General features: G+C 42.0%; 1 protein-coding gene across 2 annotated transcripts in view; it reads left to right on the top strand.

Annotated features, from left to right (window-relative positions):
* Positions 1 to 18,286, top strand: part of Pdpn (podoplanin) — a 45,719-nt gene extending 27,433 nt beyond the window's left edge. Inside the window, exons 2-6 of one of the 2 annotated variants that reach the window (XM_028880660.2) lie at positions 935 to 1,071; positions 7,652 to 7,808; positions 14,518 to 14,556; positions 15,693 to 15,804; positions 16,631 to 18,286. In XM_028880660.2, coding sequence (XP_028736493.1) covers positions 935 to 1,071; positions 7,652 to 7,808; positions 14,518 to 14,556; positions 15,693 to 15,804; positions 16,631 to 16,637 — 452 coding nt within the window. In that variant the 3' untranslated portion in view covers positions 16,638 to 18,286. Of the gene's footprint in view, positions 1 to 934; positions 1,072 to 7,651; positions 7,809 to 14,517; positions 14,557 to 15,692; positions 15,809 to 16,630 lie in introns of those variants that run through there. The other variant, XM_028880661.2, reaches the window with a different exon arrangement.
* Positions 18,287 to 21,118: the final 2,832 nt, after the last annotated feature.

Below are 21,118 nucleotides of genomic sequence, written 5' to 3'. Positions count from 1 at the left end.
CCAGGGCAGCCAGCAATATGTAGAGAGACCCTGTCTCAAAAAAAGAAGTTGAGATCAGTCTATGAGGTTAGTGGGTCAGTGATCTTAATTATCCAAATGAACAGCAATCTCAATTAAATAGTAATGGAGAATTGGCTTTATCGTTGTTGTTTTAAATTTTATTGCATCTTATTTATTTATTTATTTATTTATTTATTTATTTATTTATTTATTTATTTATTTATGGGGGAGGGGCACGTGCCATGGCACACATGTGACCATCAGAGGACAACTTGCAAAAGTTGGTTCTCTCCTTCCACCAGATGGGCCCCAGGTTTGATCTCAGATTATGAGGCTTAGCAGCAACCACCTTTACCTTCTCGGCCATCTTGCTAGTCCTATGTAATTTTTTTTGAGTGATTAATGTTTTGGTTCTGGGAATTGAGACCAGCACCTTGGGGATACTAAACATGTGTTCTCCTGCTGGGCTACACACCTAACCCTGAGAGTTTCATTGTAAAATGTGAACATACATCTATTTTGTTGGAAATTGTAGGTTTGCACAGAGCATGGACCCAGGTGTGTCTAGAAAACTTTTCAGATGTTTCTACGGAGTTTTTCTGGTCTATGAAATACTCTGCCCATCTGAATGCATTAGCCGGGAAGGCACTGGCTCCTTACTTGAAAAGGGAAGAGTAGGCATGTTCTTGTCCGGCTCTCGCTGGCAGCTTCACCATACTTTCATCCCATTTTCCTTTGCTTCTCAGTGGAAACAACCAGGCATGGTGTGTGTCAGAGGCACCACAAGGACAGTGGTGTGGGCCCTGGTACTGTGACAGGTCAGAAAGGACCACACTTTACCCAATATAAGAAACATAATCGTGACTGTAGGCAGCCAATTGGCTTTGCCCACATCGTTTGCAGACTGCATTCCTGACTGCCCTTTCTTTTTCAGGGGCTGTAGGCGGGCTAGAAGATGATATTGTGACCCCAGGTCCAGGAGATGGCATGGAGATCCTAGGTCTAGAAGAGGGAATAGCAACCACAGGTGTTACTGGAGGACTGAAGGATCCTACTGGCAAGGTACCTCTGGTGAGTGTCCAGGGAAAGGGGGGTTTGCTCCAAAGGCAGGCTGTCACATGCCGGGGTATGATGTATACTTATATATGAAAACAGCTGCCATACAAAGAAATAATAGTGTGGCTCATGACAGAAGGTACATCCAAGTCTCATCTAGGGACAACAGAGCTGGTGTGGTGGGCACAGACAATCTGAGAGCAATAGACCACATCTTCTCAAAGTAGTAAGAAATCAGCTTAGTATTTGCAAACCTGAGCTGAGGCCAAGTGTAGTATCACATGCCTATAATTTTAATACCTAGGAGGCAGAAGCAGGCAGATCTCAGTAAATATGGGCCAGCCTGGTCTACATGGTGAGTTCCAGGACAACTAGAGCTACATAATGAGACTCTTTCAAATAAATGAATAAATAAATAAATGAACTACAAAGGACTGGATTCAAGGAGCTTTGGTAGGTCTCTGGGGATGTGGGAGAGGGTCACCTCGAGAGAGCATGACAGCCTCAAGCCAGCTACCACACAACTTCACTATGTGTCTCCTCCTCCAGATCTTTACTCTGTCCTCAGTGACGAACAATGACAAAGTTAAAATGCCAGCACTGGGCTGGGGAAACTGCTCAGTCAGTACTGTGCATGCCTTGCAAGCATCAACACCTGAGTTCAATCCCTAGAACCCATGTAAAGGCCAGAGGTGATGGTACCTACTTGTAAGCCTAGCTCTGGAGAGGCAGAGGAAGGTGGATCTCTGAGGTTTGCTGGCCAACTAGCCTAGCCTAATAGGCATGCCCCAGGCCAGTGACAGACTTGTCTCATGAAACAACAAACACACATTCACACACTTCCACTGGGCTGATAGACTTGTTTGGGGGCTGCCAGCTCACAAAGAATGACACAGAGTCAGTGGTGTGGGCCCTGGTACTGTGAAAGCTCAGACTATAGCTTAAGATTGTCCCACTAGCTCTTATAATATAAACTAACCCATTTATATTAATCTGTTTTGTCTCATGGCTTTTTACTTCTCTTTCATCTTGCACCTCCTGTTTCCTCTCCATCTTCTCTAGTGTCTCTCATGCCTAGATTCAGCTTTTCTTTTCTCTCTGTCCGGAAGTCCTGCCTAACTTCTTCCTGCCTGGCTATTGACCATTCAGCTCTTTATTACACCAATCACAGTGACACAGCTTTACATAGTGTAAAGGAATATTCCACAACATTTCCTTCTTTTTGTCTAAATAAAAAGGAAAGGTTTTAACTCTAATATAATAAAACTATAAACAATAAAAACAAATACCACGTACATTCATGGTGTCCAGTCCATTTGTATTTGGCAAATACAGAGAAAATACTCTATTATCCATCCTCTTTTGATGAGTCCAAAGTTTTGTACCTAATTTACTTTCTATCATGACTAAGGAAAACTGTAATTATAATTGTCTGGTTTTCAACCCCATCAAAGATTCCAGAAGAATACAGTATCATCTGAGTAAATAGGAAGTGCAGAGCAAACAACTTCCAAAACTAAGAAAGGACAGATATATCTGGCAGCATGGACAGTCATCCAAGGTTCCTCTGTAACGTTGGGGCATCCACCTGTGGCCTAGAGGCCTAGAATATCTGACAGACTTTATTGTGAATCAGAAATTTTTGAAGGACTGTCCTACCGTGTCCTGGCAGAGTTCTGCAGTTGCTCTCTTTTGTGTCTTCTTTATCCAGTTTGTACAGCATACTGTCAGCAGTTGAGGCAAGGACATTTTCTTGCCCAAATGGCTAGTTTTTGCCACAAAGAAAGCAAACTCCATATGGAGGTTCTTTGATGTCCATCATCCTTTTTTGAAACAGATTGGTGCAGCCAGGAGCAGGTGTGTCTCACTGTCATGAAAAGCCTTAGGTTATCAAAACATCTTAAATACCATATTCTGTACATCTCTGAAGTGTTTGAAGAGACCATGTATTTATCTACAATATATCGATTTAACCACGAAAACATACCTAATGTGACTACAAGTTTGATTGTCATAGATGACTAACTGTTAACCTGTCTTTTTTTTAAAATTATCTTTAATAGCTTTCAAGGACTAGAACTTTACATTACATTTTTAAATGAGCTGTATAGATACAATACCTTAAATAAGAATAGAAACACACACACACACACACACACATATATAAACAAAATAAATCTTAAGTTTGTATCAATATACAAAAATCCATACCATTGTAAAATATTTGAGACTAGTAGTTATTCAAAAGTAGATTCAACAATCCACCCTTTATCCCATCATTTCTATACTACGTCTCCCTTTTTCTTTTCAGAAAGAGATCCCTGAATTTAATCTCCCTTGTTTAGCTTTCTCCCTGACCATGACCAGAAACAATTTGTAACCAACCACCCTAAATGATGACAAACATCCATAACCCATCAAACAATCAAAAACCACCTACCCCACCTCTTGGGAATGTGAGCATCATGTTCCCTAGACTGCTTCTTGTTGTCTGGGGACAATGACATCTTTAGAGGATGATATAGAAATGTATTATATAGAAATAATAGGATAAAAAGGTAGATTATTAAATCTACTCTAAAAAAGAGATATAGAAATGATAGGATAAAAGGGTAGATTATTTAATCTATTCTAAAAAGAAAAAAGGGAGAATATGGATATGATAAGACAAAAAGGAAGATTAGCAAATCTACTTTTAAACAGAAACTATTTGTTTTAAATATTTTACATTGGATTGGATTTTTGTATATTGTATACAAATTTGAGATTAATTTTGTTAGAAAATACTTCAGATATATTTTTAATCTTGTTCAAGGTATTGTACCTATATAGTTAATTTAACAATAAAATGCATATTACTAGACCTTGAAAGTTATTATTACCAACTAATTAGGGTATAAAGAAATGCAAGTTAGTATTCACCTATTACAATTGAGCTTGTTGTCATATTAGGTATGTTTTCAAGGTCAAACACTTTAGAGAGCTACAGACACATAGCATTTAAGATATTTTAATAACATAGATTCTTTTCTTATGACAATGAGACATGTCTGCTCCTGGGAGCACCAATCTACTTCAGAGCAATGATGGACATCAAAGAAACTCTATATGAAGTTTGCTTTCTTTGTGGCAAAAGTTAGCCACTGGGCAAGAAAATGCCCTTGCCTTGACTGCTGACAGTATGCTGTCCAAATGGACAAGCAAGAAACAAAAGAAAGGACTGCTGAAATTTGCCAAGACAAGGTAGGACAGCCCTTTAGAAAACTCCTACTTCATAGATAAGTCTGTCAGATATGCTAGTCCTGTAGGCTGAAGATGAATGCCCCAACATTGTAGAGGAATCTTGGGTGTCCAGGGAAGCCAGCTGTTTCTGTCAATTCTCAGATTTTTTGGAAGTGGCTTATTTGCACTTCCTGATTACTCAGTTAATATTATTTCCTTCTTGGGTCTCTGAGGGAGTTGAAGATTATAGTTTTCTTGTTAACAAATTCAGAAAAGAAACTCACTAAAGAGGTATAAAGTGTGTAAGTTTGAAAGACATCAAAAGATAGTTTGGAGTTGGTAATACAAGTTAAGATAGAAAGTGAATTAGGTACAACATTTTGGACTCAACAAAATAGGATAGATAATGGAGCATTTTCTCTGAATTTTTCAAAAATGTTTATGGACTGGGCATTGTTAATGCAATTCTTGACTGTATATATTATATATACTTATTGTATATAGTTTTTCTTATGCTATATTTTCTTATAACCTTTTATTATTTTAGACAAAAAGCAGAAATGTGGTGATATATTGTGTACCCTGATAAAATTGGCCTGAAGATCAGAGAACAGAACAAGCCAGTAGATTAAACATAGAGGTCAGCACAGTGGTGGCACACACCTTTAATCCTAGCACTTGGGAGGCAGAGATCCATTTGGATCTCTGTGAGTTCAAAGTCACCTGGACTATATGAGATTGACTCAGTCTAGGAGGGAAAACAGAGCAGGCAATGGTAGCATACACCTTTAATCCCAGTACTTGGGAATCAAACGCCTTTAATCCCAGCACTTGAGATCTTATGCTTTTGCTTGGGAAGCACATACACCTTTAATCCCAGCCCTAAGAAGGATGTGATATGGATGGGTGGAGAAAGGTTTATAAGGTGAGAGGAGACAGGATCTAAAGCCTTTTCAGGCTGAGGAGTCCTAGAGGTACGACATGGCAGTGCCTTGTTCCTTTGTTGCTCTGATCTTTCAGCATTTACCTCAATATCTGGCTCTAGGTTTTTATTAAAAGAACTATTAGATTTAGTACTACATCTGGTGCCCAACGTGGCACCCAATTTTAGAATTCGTGCAACAAGAGAACCCTGAGGAAATTCAGGATAATGATCAAGTCCTGGGAGAGCTAACTGTATCATTTGTTGTCCATTCTCTGTTTGATGAGAAAGTATGGAGCTTATCTGAAATCTTGGCTGGATAGTCTGTGAAGCTGGACCATCTCAGCTAGCAGCTTTGAAGTTGTTCTGGATGCAGAATTTTGAGGAAATTGTAAGAGAGGCATTTTGAGAGGCTAGATACCTGGCCTACTTGTCGTTACTGGTATCTGGTCCTTTTTTTTCTGAAAACACAAACTTTGAAAGGCAACATATATATTTGCATTAACACAAGTATGGGATGTGCATTGTGCACAAGTCAGTTAAAGATTTTTTTTATTGTTTTATGTTTGAGCAGGTAAAAGGTATCTGTCAACTTTATGTTTGTTTGAACTGTATAACCAAACCTCTATCCATGCTGTATGAAAGGATGGCATATAATAATAAGTCATAAGGATTCTGTAGCCAAAAAGATTTACCGTGTCTCCTCCAGCCTCAGAGCTGCTCCCATGCATTGGGATCAGCATACATGTCACCTGCCCTGTAGTCTTGCCTGGCTTCTTCCCTCATGCCTGTAGCCAAGATCCTCAGGTGGTCTCCCCCAGTCAAATCCAATCTTTATTAATTTTGAAGGAATCCACAGCTTTTTGTTTCCTGTGGAAACTAAAGCACAACCTCTCCCCCAACACAACACATTCCCCAACTTCCATTCTGAAGTCAAGACATCTCTAAAGTATATAGGCTGGTTTAATTTAGCAGTCTCTTTCATCATCCAATATCTCAGCTGCTGCTGTTTTCTGTTCATTAGCATTTAAAAATTCAAAATTAATAAAGCACCATATAGGGTCCAAACTCCTTGTGTTATAATATTTTTCATCCTTATATGGCTTAATTTTTTATATTACTTTTATTCTATCTTTAAAGACTTTACTTCATCATTTTTAAACTTTTAAAAATGACAGTCTGTACCCATTTTCTTTTCTTTCTTTAGCATCCAAGCACATTTTTAAATGTATTGTACCTTGTTAGAGATTTTCTGTGTCTGGATCTGGATTTACTAGGTACCTGTAGCATTCTCTGACCACGTGAGACAAATCTTAAACTGCTGTGTCAGCCACAGCGTGGGCCATGGCGCTGGTGGCTAGTTCCAGCCCACAGACAACAGCGGGTAGCTGTCCCTCTATATTTCCCTAAGCACTAACCCTCCTGAGAGAATGCAGGACTAGGAAGCTATATTTGGCTCCTTATAAAGAACTTGTCTTAGCTTTCTCAGGCCCTATGTTTAGCCATTTAAACCCCACATTAGGCACCATAGTGTTGATAGATTTTTCTTTGGGATGCCAGCTAACTAAAAATGATACAGCTAGTTATTATTAATTATGGAAGTGTGGCCTATAGCTTAGGCTTGTCCCACTAGCTCTTATAACTTAAATTAGCCCATTTATATTAATCTATGTTTTGTCTCCTGGCTTTTTACCTCTCTTCCATCTTGCACCTCCTGCTTCCTCTCCATCTCTGGCATCTTTCTCATGCCTAGATTCTTCTCCTTTCTTTTCTTTCTGCCTGGAAGTCCTGCCTAACCTCTTCTGCCTAGCTATTGGCCATTCAGCTCTTTATTAAACCAATCACAGTGACACATCTTTACACAGTGTAAAGGGATATTCCACAACAGTCCACCCCCCCTACCCCTACATACATTTACACATAAAACCAGAACCACTTCCTAGCCTTCCACTGTCACGGAATGGCTGTGAGGAATCTTTCCTGCAGAAAGTCAGCTCACATTATGAAATCTCTTCAGCTTTGTTCATTGGATTTACTTTAGAAAGTTGCCTGTGGTGTATTGAGAATATTGTGAATGTATTTAAAGGGCCTGGTACAAAGCAAGCTATCAGGAATAGTGAGCTCTCCTCCTCCACACAGTTCTGCCAAATCAATGTTAAGAGAGGAAAGTGTTACTCAAGTTCCAGGGACAGAAAAAATTATGTGTGAGTGAGCCAGTGTTTTTGAAAGCACTAAGGAACAGGAAGTCTGCATGGCGAACATTTAAAGTTTATTTCTGGCCTGAACTTGGTTTTATTCCCATCTCCACCCTGTTTGTTTGTTTCCATCTGGAATTTATAATTGTGTTTGTTGAATGTATGCTACCTTAAAACCTTTCCTGCTTGAAGACAGACACTGTACATTTCAAACCTCCGGCTTTATTTTCTCTTTTGCCTCATTCACTTCCAACAGGTACCAACAGAGAGAGAGAGTAGAACAAAGCTTCCCATTGAGGATATCTCAACCCCAGCCATCCCAGACCGTGGTCACGAAGAACATAAGAGTACAACCACTGTCAAAATGGTGACGAGCCACTCTGCGGATAAGGAAACAAGTCACCCCAACAGAGGTGGGTCCACTTTTACATGATCCATGAAACCCCTCAGTAGAAGAAGCAGAGGACTTGAGGGAATGAGAGTACAAATTCATACCAGGCTTTGTGTGCTGGGTACAGAACTCAATATCAACTTTTGTTTATTGGCTTTCTGGGACTATCTCTGGACCTTGAATGATAACTAGTGGCAACCCCCTGCAAGGACCAGTCACTGGCTCCCGCTGTTGCATTGCTGACCCCCTGTTAAGAACCTTGTGTTGGCACCTGGAGAGGTGGCTCAGTGGCTAAGAGCACATACTTTCAGAGTTCAGTTCTCAGCATCTCACGACCTTATGTGGCTCCAGATCTGAGGAACCCAACATCTCTGTCTTCTTAAGGTGCCACACACAAATACAAACACATAACGAAAGTAAAATAAGTATTTAAAAAGGAAAAAACATCTCGTGTAAGACAGGTCCTATGGCTCAGCAGGTCAGCAGGAAGGTGCTTGCTGCCAAGCTTGACCACCTGACTTCAATCCCTGGAGCATACATGAAGGAGGGAATCAAAGCCCGAAAATTGTCTTCTGCAGGCACTACAGCACAGTGCCCACATACACACAGCTAAATAAATGAATGGATAAATAAATAATATCAATTTTTAAAGAATCTTGTATTGACACTCGAGTAGCAATTCTACACTGAAGTTTTCTGTTTTACCTTATGGCTATTGTAAGTCAGACCCACAAGACTTTGGATTGTGTGCATTATCTAGGTTGGTGCCTGCAACCTGCAATCTAGGTTGGTGACTTTGTAGCTGAGGCTGGCCTTGAACTTCTGATTCTCTTGCCTCTACTTTCCAAGTGATATGATTACATACACCACTGTGCCTAAATGAATGTTGTGTGTTATTCTTTAATGCCTACTTCCAGATCCAGTTGCCAGCATGACTTTAAGAACTCTACAATACTTCTAAGGATTTAAAAAATGATTTTAGATCCAGGTGTGGTAGTACATGTCCATAACATTCACATTCTAAGGCACAAGGGTTGCAAATTAGAGGCTAGCCTGGGCTACATAGTAAGACTTCATTTGACAAATCAAAACAATAGCAAGTAGCTACATGAGATGCTGACTCAAGAACAAAACAAAATCTTTCACATTTGAATGCCTGTGTACATACCACAATATTTAACACATGGAAGCAACTCAGTATTCATGAACAAATGGATGGATAAAAAATATAATATGTATACATAGTGGAATATTACTTAGCTTTAAAAGAGAAATAAATTCTTACACATGTGCTGGAGAGATGGCTCAGTGGTTAAGAGCACTAGCTGTTCCTCCTGAGGTCATGAGTTCATTCCAGCGACCAAATGGTGGCTCACAATTGTCTATAATGGGATCTGATGCCCTCTTCTGTAATGCAGGCATACATGCAAACAGTGTACTTGTGTATAAAAATAATTAAATATTTTTTAAAAAATGCTTACACATGCTACAACATTGGTGAGGCAAGTTCAGCCAGGCACAGAGGACAATGTAGTCTGAGTCCACTTGCACAAGGCACCTAGAAGGGCTGAAATCAATAGATGTAGACAGCAGAATGATGGCTTCCGGGAGCTAAGGGAGGGGTAATTGAAGAGTTATTGTTTAGTATGTATAATGATTCCATTTTGTGCGTAATGGGAAGGATCCATGTTTTGAGAATGTAGTTCAGTAGCTGAATGCTTGCCTAACATGGCTGAGGTCCTGGGTGCAAGCCCTGGTGCGCGCGCGCACACGCGCACACACACACACACACACACACACACTCAGTAAATGGATGAAGGTGATGGTTGTACATGATAAGTGTACTTAATCCCACTGAGCTGCATGCTTAATGTAGAATTAATGTTGGCCAGGCATGATAGTCCACAGCTTTAATTCAGGCACTCAGGAGGCAGAGGCAGATAGAGCTCTGTGAATTTGAGGGCAGCCTGGTCCACAAAGTGAGTTCCAGGCAAGTCAGTGCTGTGCAGTATGATCTTGTCTCAAAAGAAACCAAAACAAAACACAGAACCATATTAATGTCTTAATTTTCTTGCCATATGTATTTTGCTCCTATTGTTTTTATCAAGTGGGGGGGGGGGGGTTGTTTATTTATATGAGTGGTTGGATATTTTAAGGTACTCTGGATCTAATATGGCACCTTCCTCATGGCTAGGCAAGGACTCTACCACTGAGCTACATCCTGTAAAGTGCCTTGAAGTGAATGAAAACCTTGCTGCAAGCTGTTAAGGAAATGCTAACATTAACTACCAGGCAGAACCAAGTCAGCCTCAGCAAGGGAAGAATAAGGAGTGTTAGAACACATTGCAAACTTGGATTTCTCGTTTTCAATGTGATTCAGCAGCCAATTAAGAAAAAATGCAGCCTTTCCCACTTGCTGAGCCTTCCTGCTATCAGGCCAGCGCTTGGGTGCTGGAGAGATGGCTCAGTGTTTGAGAACATTTGCTGTTTTTGCAGAGGACTGGGTTCAGCTCCTAGCAACCACATAGTTGTAACCATCAGTAACTCCAGTTCCTGGAGATCCCACACCCTCTTCTGGCCACTGCAGACACAAGGTACATAAAACTCACATGGGTGCACACACACACACACACACACACACACACACACGCACACACACACAAACACATTCTATAAATAAGCAATTCTTTAAAATTAAAAAAAAAAAATAGTTGGGCATGGTGGTATATACTTGTAATCCCAGCACTGAGAGGAGGAGGCAGAAAAATTAGGAGTTCAAAGTCAGCCTCAGCTGCATAGTGAGTTAGAAGCTAGTCTGGGATACTGGTAGAGAGATGCCTAACTTCTACACCCTCTTCTGGGTATACTCCCTCTGGGATCGTCCATGTGTTCAGCTATCTAGATGCTCCCTTTTTGTTTTTTGTGGAGATTGCATTGCAGGGGTATGATTAAAGTATGGACAGCCATGTTGAGCTGTGATTGAACAAGCAGTCTAATCTATGCTATCAGACTGGGCAGGGACCTGGTAGGCCTGCCTGTTATGACTCTTCTTGGCTCCTCTGTACAGCATTCATTTCCCCAGAGTCCAGTGCTTGGGGCAGGACCCCTCTGTAGTAATGAAGGTCTTTAAACTTACTGTGGCACAGATAAGAGGGTGGTGACGCAGCTGGTGGTGGCACATGCCCTTAATCTCAGCACTCTGGAGGCAGAGGCAGGTGGGTCTCTGTGGCCTGAAGTTTCTCAGTCCTGTCCAGCCCCACAGTCCCACAGCCATTTATAAAATAATCACTCAGAGGTTAATATTAATTACAAACTGTATGGCCTATGGCTTCAGCTTCTTGCTAACTAACTCTTTCATCTTAAATTAACCCATTCCTATTAATATATATGTTGCCACGTGGCCATGGCATTACCAGTCTGCTGGTATCTTGTTGTTCCTTTGGCTCACATCTCTCTCCACTTTGCCCCTCTTTTCTCTTATCTCTGCTTGGATTTTCCACCTGGCTGTAAGCTTTTTTGCCATAGGCCAAAACAGTATTTATTATCCAATGGGAACCACACATATTCATAACATACAGAAAGACATCCCACAGCACTTACCCTTTTTTGTCTAACCAAAAGGAAGGTTTTAACTTTAACATAGTAAATTTATATATAACAAAACAGTTATCAAGCAAGAATTACAATTACAATATGTAGTCCATTTGTATTTGGCAAAATTAAAGAAAATATTTTATCTATCCTAGTTTTATGAGTCTAAAGTTTTATATCTAATTTCTCTTTTTATCACAACTAAGGGAAATTATAATTATAACTATCTAGTCTTCAACTCCATCAAAGACCCCAGAAGGAGCCGGGCGTTGGTGGCGCACGCCTTTAATCCCAGCACTCGGGAAGCAGAGCCAGGTGGATCTCTGTGAGTTCGAGGCCAGCCTGGGCCACCAAGTGAGCTCCAGGAAAGGCGCAAAGCTACACAGAGAAACCCTGTCTCGAAAAACCAAAAAAAAAAAGACCCCAGAAGGATACAATATTACCTGAGTAAACAGGAAGTGAATGGCAAGCAACCTCCATAATTCTAGAAATGACAGAGAAATCTTTCTGCCTGGACAGTCATCCAAATTTCCTTTATAACATTGGGGTATCTATCTTCAGCCCATACACCTAGAGCATAGCTTTCAATGAAGCAGGAAATTTTAAGGGCTGTTCTGCTCATTCTGGCTAAGTTCATGTCTTGTAGAGTGTCTGGCAGTTTCTTCTTTGAAGCAGGAACTTGAAAGACCATCTCACCTTGCAAAGTTCAGTGGTCACCTTCCTATGGGTACTGCATGTCCAGTTTATACAGCATCCTGTCAAGCAGTTGAGGCAAGGGCACTTTTTTGCCCAGTGGCTAACATTTGCCACAAAGAAAGCAAACTCTATAATGCATTTTTTCAATGCCCATCATCCTCTTTGAAGTAATTGGTGCTGCCAGAAGCAAACGTGTCTCACTGTTCAGAAATGTCTAAGTTCTTAAAATGTTTTAAATACCACATTCTGTAGGTCTTTGAAGTGTTTGAAGATTACCTACCTAATTGAAATATACCTTTGTATACCTAAAAAACTTAACTAACATGACTATAAGTTTGGTTATCATAGATGACTATTAATCTGTATTTCTTAATTATATTTTATAATTTTAAATGCATTGCATAAACACAGTACCTTAAACAAGAGTAGAAATATACATACAGTATAACAAAATTAACCTTAAATTTGTATCAATAAATTAAAATCCATAGCAATGTAAAATATCTCAAACGAGTTGTTGCTTTTTAAAAGTAGATTCAATAATTTACCCTTTTATCTTATCATAGCTATATCCTACAGATCTCTGTGAGTTTGAGGCCAGCCTGGTCTACAAAAGTGAGTTCCAGGACAGCCAGGACTGTCACACAGAGAAACCTTGTCTCAAAAAACCAAACCAAACCAAATTTACAAAAGGAGAGAGAATTTCTTTGTGGTCTGTTCCAAGATAGGAAAACTGTGGGGAAGATTAGAGTTTGGATGAATTACTCTCCTCTTTGCTGGCTCGACCTGTCTGACAAGAAGCAGCTTCAGGGAGGAAGGGTTTAGTCTGGTCTACAGGTCAAAGGAATATGGCCCATCATGGCAGGCAAGGCATGGAGGCAGGAGGGGTAGGATGCTAGTCACATTGTGTCTGCAGACAGGAGACAAAGTGTAGACCGGAACTGAAGCTGGGCTCTAAATCTCAAGCCTGCCCTTGGTGACCAAATTCCTCCAGCAAAGCATTGGCCCCTAAAGATTTCACAGCTTCCCTAACAATACCACCAATGACGGGGCGGGGGGTGAGGAACGGGGCGTCAGACTCATCAGCCTATTGGGGATGTTTCACATCCACTACATTTCCTTAGGACTTTTTTTCTCACATGTGCAGGGCTGGGGATCAAGTCTGAGATGCACTTGGCATGTAAGGATGTTAAGTTAGCACTCTATCCCTGCACTATATCCTTAGCCTGAGAGTAAAGCTTCTATAGTCTGCCTTGGAGAAGAATTCTAGTGTATATGGCTTGCTTCAGGGAGGGTGTCATGAGCCAAGAACTATGAATGAAAACCTTGCTCTCCCAATACATATCACATCACAGCCAGTTTTTCTTTTGAAAACTATTGACTCTAGAGCAGTGGTTCTCAACCTTCCTAATGCTGCAACCCTTTAATACAGTTCTGCATGTTGTGGTGACCCCTACCCATTAAATTACTTCATTTCTACTTCATAACTGTAATTTTGCTACTGTTATAAATTGTAATGTAAATATCTGATATTCGACCTCAAAGGAGTTGCGACCCACAGGTTGAGAAACACTGCTCTAAGGTTATTTTTGAAAGCTGTGAGCTAAGGTTTTAGGGGAACATCTGATCTTCCCTTGCCTCCAGTTCCTCAACGGATCATGGATATCATCTGCAGCCAAGGCAAATAGCCACCCTTAACTCCAGAATTAAGGACTCTGTGTGTAAAATGAATAGTGGGAGAAACTAAGTAAAGCACCTTTATTCTAAAATAGGAGTCGTGGGAAACTCTCCACAAGGAACTCATGTGGAGAGTGTGTGTATTGTGGCTATCAGGCTGGACTAGAATGCTGGTGGAAACCCTCAAGGAACAGGGGTGGAGGTCACAAAGGACCAGTTTTCATTCAGTCTAGTAGGGCAGGCTGCTGCCCCATGAAGGACTGATCTGACCACCAAAGAACGGAGGAATAGATAGCAGGAGATGCTTCACAGCCCAAGCTATCTCTTCCCAAATTAGAAATCCGCTCTAGAAATGCTTAGATGACCTTCTTCACCCTTTCTATGTTTTCCAGTATCTTGATAAAAGATGAAGTAGCCACAGCTGCATTCTTTTGCTCACTTAATGTCCCAAAGTTCCCAACCTTTTATTTCACAGCTCTGTGGCTCAGTGGCCTTGACTCTTAAAATCAGATAAGATAAAATCCAATGGGTACAAAAGTACAGAGAACCTGTAGGTGGGAAGTAACAGTTGAAAATTGTTGATAATAGTTACAAAGACAGCAATCTGTCAGAGCTGGCTTCCCAACCTTCTAGCAGGTTTGTTGAGGAAATTACCCTCTTTGCATATGTTTTGTTACATTCCACTTAAGGTAAATTCATCTGCCAACTGTTAAATTATAGTCATTAAATCCTAATACTTTTCTATCACTGCATTTTCCCCTTTCCAGGTAACACAGTTGATGAAACACAGACAACAGATAAGAAAGGTAAATGAGATTTTGGTCTTCCTTTGGGAGATAAAACGGTTTCTTTGAACCTAATTTTTTTTGAGAGAATTCCATCCTTTCTTGGATCTCAGTCAACAAGAACAGAATGGACCATCTTCCGAAAGAGAGACGATGCGCTTCCTCCCTTCCTTCCTTGCTTTTTGAAGTGCTGGGAATTAAACCCAGCACCTTATGCATGCTAAGCTAATTGTTCCACCACTAAGTAACAGTCCCAGCCCACTTGGAACTTTTACTTTGAAAGAGAGTGTCACTAAGCTCGCCCGGGCTGGCAGCTCTGTGGCCCGGGCTGACACTGAGTTTGCAATCCCCTGCCTCATCTCCACAGGTAGCGGGTGTTGGACATAATCCTTACAGCGGGGATTGTAGGACTGCTGTGCCAGGCTCAGCAACTTCAATTTTCTAGTTATTAAGAGAGAAAAGGAAATTCCATAGATTTGAAAGGCAATAGGGCGAGGGGCATAGTTCAGTTGTAAAGCACTTGGATAGTATGGGACCCAGTACTACATAAATCATATATTCTCTCTCTCTCTCTCTCTCTCTCTCTCTCTCTCTCTCTCTCTCTCTCTCTCTCTCTCTCTCTCTCTCACACACACACACACACACACACACACATACACACATACACACATACACACACGTGCACACACACACACAGAGTGTATTTACTTAATGGCAAGCTGGCATCCTTTTTCTTCATTGGTATGGAAATAATTTGAGGTTTTCCCACTTAAATAATAATGTTGGTTGTAGGTTTGTCATGCAGAGCCTTTGTTATGTTGAGATAAGTGCCTTCTAGTCTGAGTTTTCTGGGGCTTTTGTCATTGACTAGCTGTAAAGAAGCACGCCCATCAACAGTGAAGCCAGCACGTCATGTGTAGAAATTCAGAGATTCAGAAACCTCTTGATTCACAAGACGGGATCAAGCAGAGCTGGGGCCGGCCTTGGTGGCCCAGTACCTGACTAGCACACTCAAGGCCTGGGTTGGCTCCCTGGCATCAAGAAGAGAAAAAGGCTCAGCACTTGACTCAGAGTACTCTCTGCTGAGAGCAGCAGGCCCATATTATTGCTTAAATCTGTTTCTTCCTGGAACTCATGGTTCTTTTCCTTCCATTCAGAGGGCTTGGCAGTCGTGACCCTGGTTGGAATCATAGTCGGCGTCCTGTTAGCTATCGGCTTCGTTGGAGGGATCATCGTTGTGGTTATGAGGAAAATTTCTGGAAGGTTCTCGTAAGTAACCTCTTACCCGCATGTGATATGTGAATGTAGGCAGTCCTGCTCACCACTCAAACATCTGCATGCGTAGAAACCTCCTCTGCACGAGGTCTTCTTCGGAAGCCATGACCTCCACAGGTGCAACCTCTGCCATTTCCCAGGGACAGATGTCAACATTAGCTTTAGAGCCCAAGACTGACTTCCTTTGAGGTCTGAGCAGATTTGATCTCTCATCTTATTTTCCAACTATCCAAACTTGAAGGAAAATCCAAACCAAGTTGTAACTTGCTTCTTAATCTCCTTGCTCTCTCCAGCCACCAAAGGCAGGTGCACTGGGGAAAAAACAGCTGTCACAGTGCCAGGCTCCTGTTCTGATGAGGAATTGCACGTGGGGGGGGAGGGGCGGGTCTTTTGTATTTATATCACTTCTTCACACCTGTCCTGTACACCCTACCACCACATAGGTCAGGCCATTATATCTTTCTGGCATTGACTTTAGGAGGGAAGAGCCTTACTCCTTGCTAAACTTCCTTCACAATGTTCTAACTCAGCGCCAGAGAAAAAACAGAGAAGTATGATGGGTGGGGAAAGGAGAGGATGAGTCATCTAAGGCTGGGAGCTGCGCTGATATACAGCTGTCAATGAGTCTTGTTTGGAAATGTCTGGAGTCCTGACCCTGCCTACGGAAGGGTTAGGTGTAGAGGGGAAGAGCTGGGAAATAAAGGTGCAGGGTTCTGGGACTGAAACCACAGAAAAGGACAATAGGCTCAGGGACTATGGGACAGGGAGTGACTAGTCCCGACCACAGTAAAAGAAGTAATAATTCTCTGTATTTTCACAGGCCCTAAAGAGCTGAGCAGATCCGGCTGTTCTTCCAACACATCAGAAAACAAGATAGCTTCCAACTTCCCCTGTTCCCCGTCCTCTGCTGGTGGAGGAAGATGACCCATGGAATGCCCACCCCACCCACTGCCATGGCGACTCCTCCACTGTCAGAAGTACCAAAGGAAAGACAGATGACAAGCCATGACCCCTTGAAGCATATGCCTTTGGAAAACAGACATTTTTAATATAAATTTTATAATAGATGATTCAAAAGACAGCATGTATAGAAAATGGAGTGAAACTACATAAACTGACTTGTAACCAAGATGGCATCACCAATTGGCTTTAGCAATTGTAACCATGGCTTCATCCTGGTCATTCCCTGCTGCTGTTAAGAGGCAGAGGAATCTGGAAATGTTTATTGAATCTGTGGAGTCATTGGCTCCAATGTTACGTCAAAGAAGCATTTTTTTTGCAGTTGCTGACCTGTTGATATGTACACATTCCATCCTAGTGGGGTCTGTATTTAAGTGTTTTGAGTCATTGAGTTGCAAGTGTAAACTTAAAATTCAGGCATGATGAATGGCCTCTTAAGGGAGTCTGGTTGGACCATTTCAGAAGCATCCATTGTGGCTTCACTCCCAGGAGGATACTTTGCTGTTTACAATTCTCTAAACCATCTCTATACCACAATGACTTGATGGCCCAGAGGTCTGTCCCCATCTCTTGGGTGATGGAAAGCCCAGATTAAGGAGCCATGTCCTTACCTCCCTGGACTCAAACCTTCGGATGAGCTGCTTCTTTCTGAACTGTGGAGGTCTTAACCCAGTTGTTGAAATTGGATGTCATAAGATGCCAGAGGTTTCGCAGCTGTAGGACCAAGAGCAGAACTTGGTCCTGCTGTGGGTTAAGCAGAAGAGACTCCTGTGTGTGTTTTGGTATAGGAAATAAACTGACCAGTATCTAACATCTGCCTTCTGCCTAGAGGAAAGACAGGGAAAGCAAAAATAATCTCATATAATCTTAATTGCTTTTATGTGGCTGGATGTAAAGGTCTGATTTTAAAATAAAAGATACTTCCAGTCTTCATGACATACCACATCTTTCCGTGGGTTCAATTGAAAAGATCAAAATAATGAGACCCCAGGGACGCCCTGCCTCTGCCATCTAGCTCGATCCTTCTTTTCTAGTGGATGTATAGAGTTCTTCTCCTGCATAGTATGCAACACTGGCCTGGCCAGATGCTTTGTTAAAACTGTGGTTATATAGTCTTTACATCCTCTAGCCTAGGAAGAGTTCACAGGATGGGGAGAAAAGTAAACCAATGTGCCTGTGTGTTGACCCAACCTGGCTGGCCCAGAAGGCTGCATACTCCATCAGCTGGCTAAGAGAAGCAGATTACAGGAGTCCTGTGAGTGAATTGTCTTCCTTCTCCTCAGTCAGACTCCAGACTGAAACTAGAAACATTGCTCATTTCTTCTTTCTTTTCTCTTTCCCTTCCCACCTCCATCCCACCACCCTCACTGTGAAAAATAACAGTCCAACCCCAGCTATACACCAGAGTCAGTGCCTGCTGGGACAAGGCTGTGCAGTCTTGGTCACCTGTGTTGGTCCCCAATACAGTGTAGACATCTTTTCAAATAAAATACGATGTGTACAAACATGAGTCCAACCTTTGACTGGACACTTTCGTCGATCTGGATATCATTTCTGCTAATATGATAACATTTATTTACTTATTTTTGGTTTGGATTTTTGAGATGGGGTTTCTCCATGTAGCCCTGCCTGTCCTGGAACTTGCTTTGTAGACCTCAAACTGTCACACACCCGGCCAAGATTATACCTTTTATACCCAGCTGCCTGTTGACTTAATGGAGAGAGAGTGTCCATGGTCACAGGAAGTTCATCCCCAGGAAAGAAATACAACCACAGCAATCGTTCACCAATATCTCTGCTAAAGTAGAGAGGCCGAGGCTGAGGCCAAGGAGAGAAATGGGGTGAAAACTAGGTGGTATCTTGGATCTTTTACTCTCTCTGGCCTCAGGGTTTGTAGATGTAATTCTGTTTTTATTAAATAAGAAACACAGAGCCAAATGCAGAGTTAAAAGCCCCAGGGGTCAGAGAGCAGTAGCTAAGAGCTGAGACCAAGACTGCCTTCTAACTACCTGTTGCCGCTGCCATCCTTCCCCTGAGAAAGAGACCTACTTCCTGTGTGTCTGTCTTTTTTTTTTTTTTTTTTTAAACTTTCTGTTCTGCCTTCTCATTGGTTGTAAACCCAACCACATGACCTCCTCGTCACTGCCTGTCTATACAGACCTCCAGGTCTCTATGGTTGGTATTGAGATTAAAGGTGTGTCTCCATGCTGGCTATGTCCTTGAACACATAGACTCTGCCTATCATGTGATCAGGATTAAGGGTGTGTGCTGCCACTGCCAGACTTCTGCTAGATGGCTTGCTATTAGCTCTGACCCCCAGGCACTTTTATTTATTAACATACAAATAAAATCACATTTCAGCACAAATAAAATATCACCATAAGGGTTAGCAGGGTCTTGCCTGGTCCTTCATTTCTCTGCACTGTGAGAAGCCATGTGATGGAGCAATTTTATCTCACCCTTGACACTCAAGGCCTCCCTAGAAAACTGACTTTGGATCCAGAGCTCAGCTGTCCAAGAACAGGAAGTGACAGTGTCGAGTTCCACTCAACCTGTTGAATGGTTCTGAAGTGGGGAATTGTGGAATTGGGAAATGATAGGTATGAAATATAGACATAGATACAGACAGACACAGGACAGCTTCGGGAGGTTTCTGGGTCAATACCACAGACCCTGAGTTTATTACTCACAGCCTTTATATACCCAAAGCAAGGGGGGCAAAAAGACCCCCCTCCTTCAAGGATATCATGATTCAACATACAAAGTAGAGTCAAGTGTAAACACCTCCTTAGACATCTGGTGACCACGCCTTACAGCAAAGCATCCTGTAACTAGGCCTTGAAGTATAAAGACACCTGGTAACCACGCCTTTGGTCAAAACATCCTATTATGCAGCCTTGCAGGGGAAAACAAGCTCGGACTCTCTGACTTTGAGTCAAGATGAAAACAGGCTACAAGCTGGGGTCTCCGGGCCCCCACATGATAGAAGGGAAGGGTCCACAGACCTGGGCAGCAGAGCCTCCATCCAACCCACTTCTCATTCGTTCCCCCTACATAGAGACTGCCCCAGTCAGGGGGCTGGCTCCTCCCTGCCATCCATCCCTCTGCACCCTACCACTGTGCTGGGATTCCGCTGTTCTACTGTCGGCCTTCTGCAAGCCTGTGATCACTTGTAAAGGTTGAGTGTTAGCAGTAGCTACCCTCTGCCTCTTTGAAAATAAGTCAAGACTGGGGCTGGTGAGACAGCTCAGTGGGTAAGGCACATTCTTACATTCTACAGAAGCCTGAGGACATGAATTTGATCCCTGAAACCCACAAAGAAGAACCGATTCCTCCAACAGCCACTCATACTCACATATGCACACAAAAATAAAAATGTAAAGCAATAAAAGAAATACAGATTGGATGTCCCTTATATCTGAAATGCCTAGGACTGTAAGTATTCAGACTTTTGGGTGGTGTGTTTTGAGATAAACTTACATTATAAAAGTTGTTACTATATTATTTGTGTATGTGTGTATATGTGTATCTGCACTACTATTGCCTGCTGCCTGTGGAAGCCGGAAGAGGGCATGAGATCCCCTAGAACTGGAGTTTCAGATGGCTGTGAGCTGTCACATTGGTGTTGGGGATTGAACGCAGGTCCTCTGGAAGAGCAGCCAGATCTCTTAACTGCTGAGCCATCTCTCCAGTCCCTCGAGATAGATTCTTGTCTCATAATCTAGGTTGCCCTTGAATTTACAATCCTCCTACCTCAGCATCTCCAGTTCTGAGATTATGCCTGGCTCCAGACATTAGAACATGGAATATTTTCATAGTCCCCCAATTGAACATCCCCAATCTAAAACTCAAAGATCTATGGCACTCCAAAATCTTGAACTGAGCATCCTGTCAACTCAAAACATTTTTTTAGCATTTCAGTTTTTAAAGTTTGGAATGCTTGACTTGTCCTCGGGTGTTACTCAGTCAGGGCTGTTGAATTCGTGGGACATCAGGAATCCTGGGTGTCTGGCTCCCTGGAGAAGACTGAAATTTTGCTCCATCCATTGCCTTTTTTTAATAGATGCTACCCCTTGAGCAGGCCATTTAACCTCTGGGGTTCATTTGTAATTTGAGACTGTGCAGAATGCTTTTCTTGTCTCATGGAAGACTACCCACATCTCCTAGTCTTACACCCCTGAAGGGAAAGTGGGCCCTCCTGTTTCCAGTGCACATTCATCTTCCATTATAAATACTCCCAGGGGAGTGCTAGAAAGCAGATCTGCAGTCTACAAAGGGTGTGGGATGCTTAAGGAAACGACTTTGTCTACTCCTCCATCCCGGACATCTGGGGTTGTGGTAGTGATGA

This window comes from Peromyscus leucopus, chromosome 2 (assembly GCF_004664715.2).
Source record: "Peromyscus leucopus breed LL Stock chromosome 2, UCI_PerLeu_2.1, whole genome shotgun sequence".
Classification (NCBI taxonomy): Eukaryota; Metazoa; Chordata; class Mammalia; order Rodentia; family Cricetidae; genus Peromyscus; species Peromyscus leucopus.
Note: the sequence above shows the minus strand (reverse complement) of the source record. Positions and strands in the feature narration are given on the sequence as shown.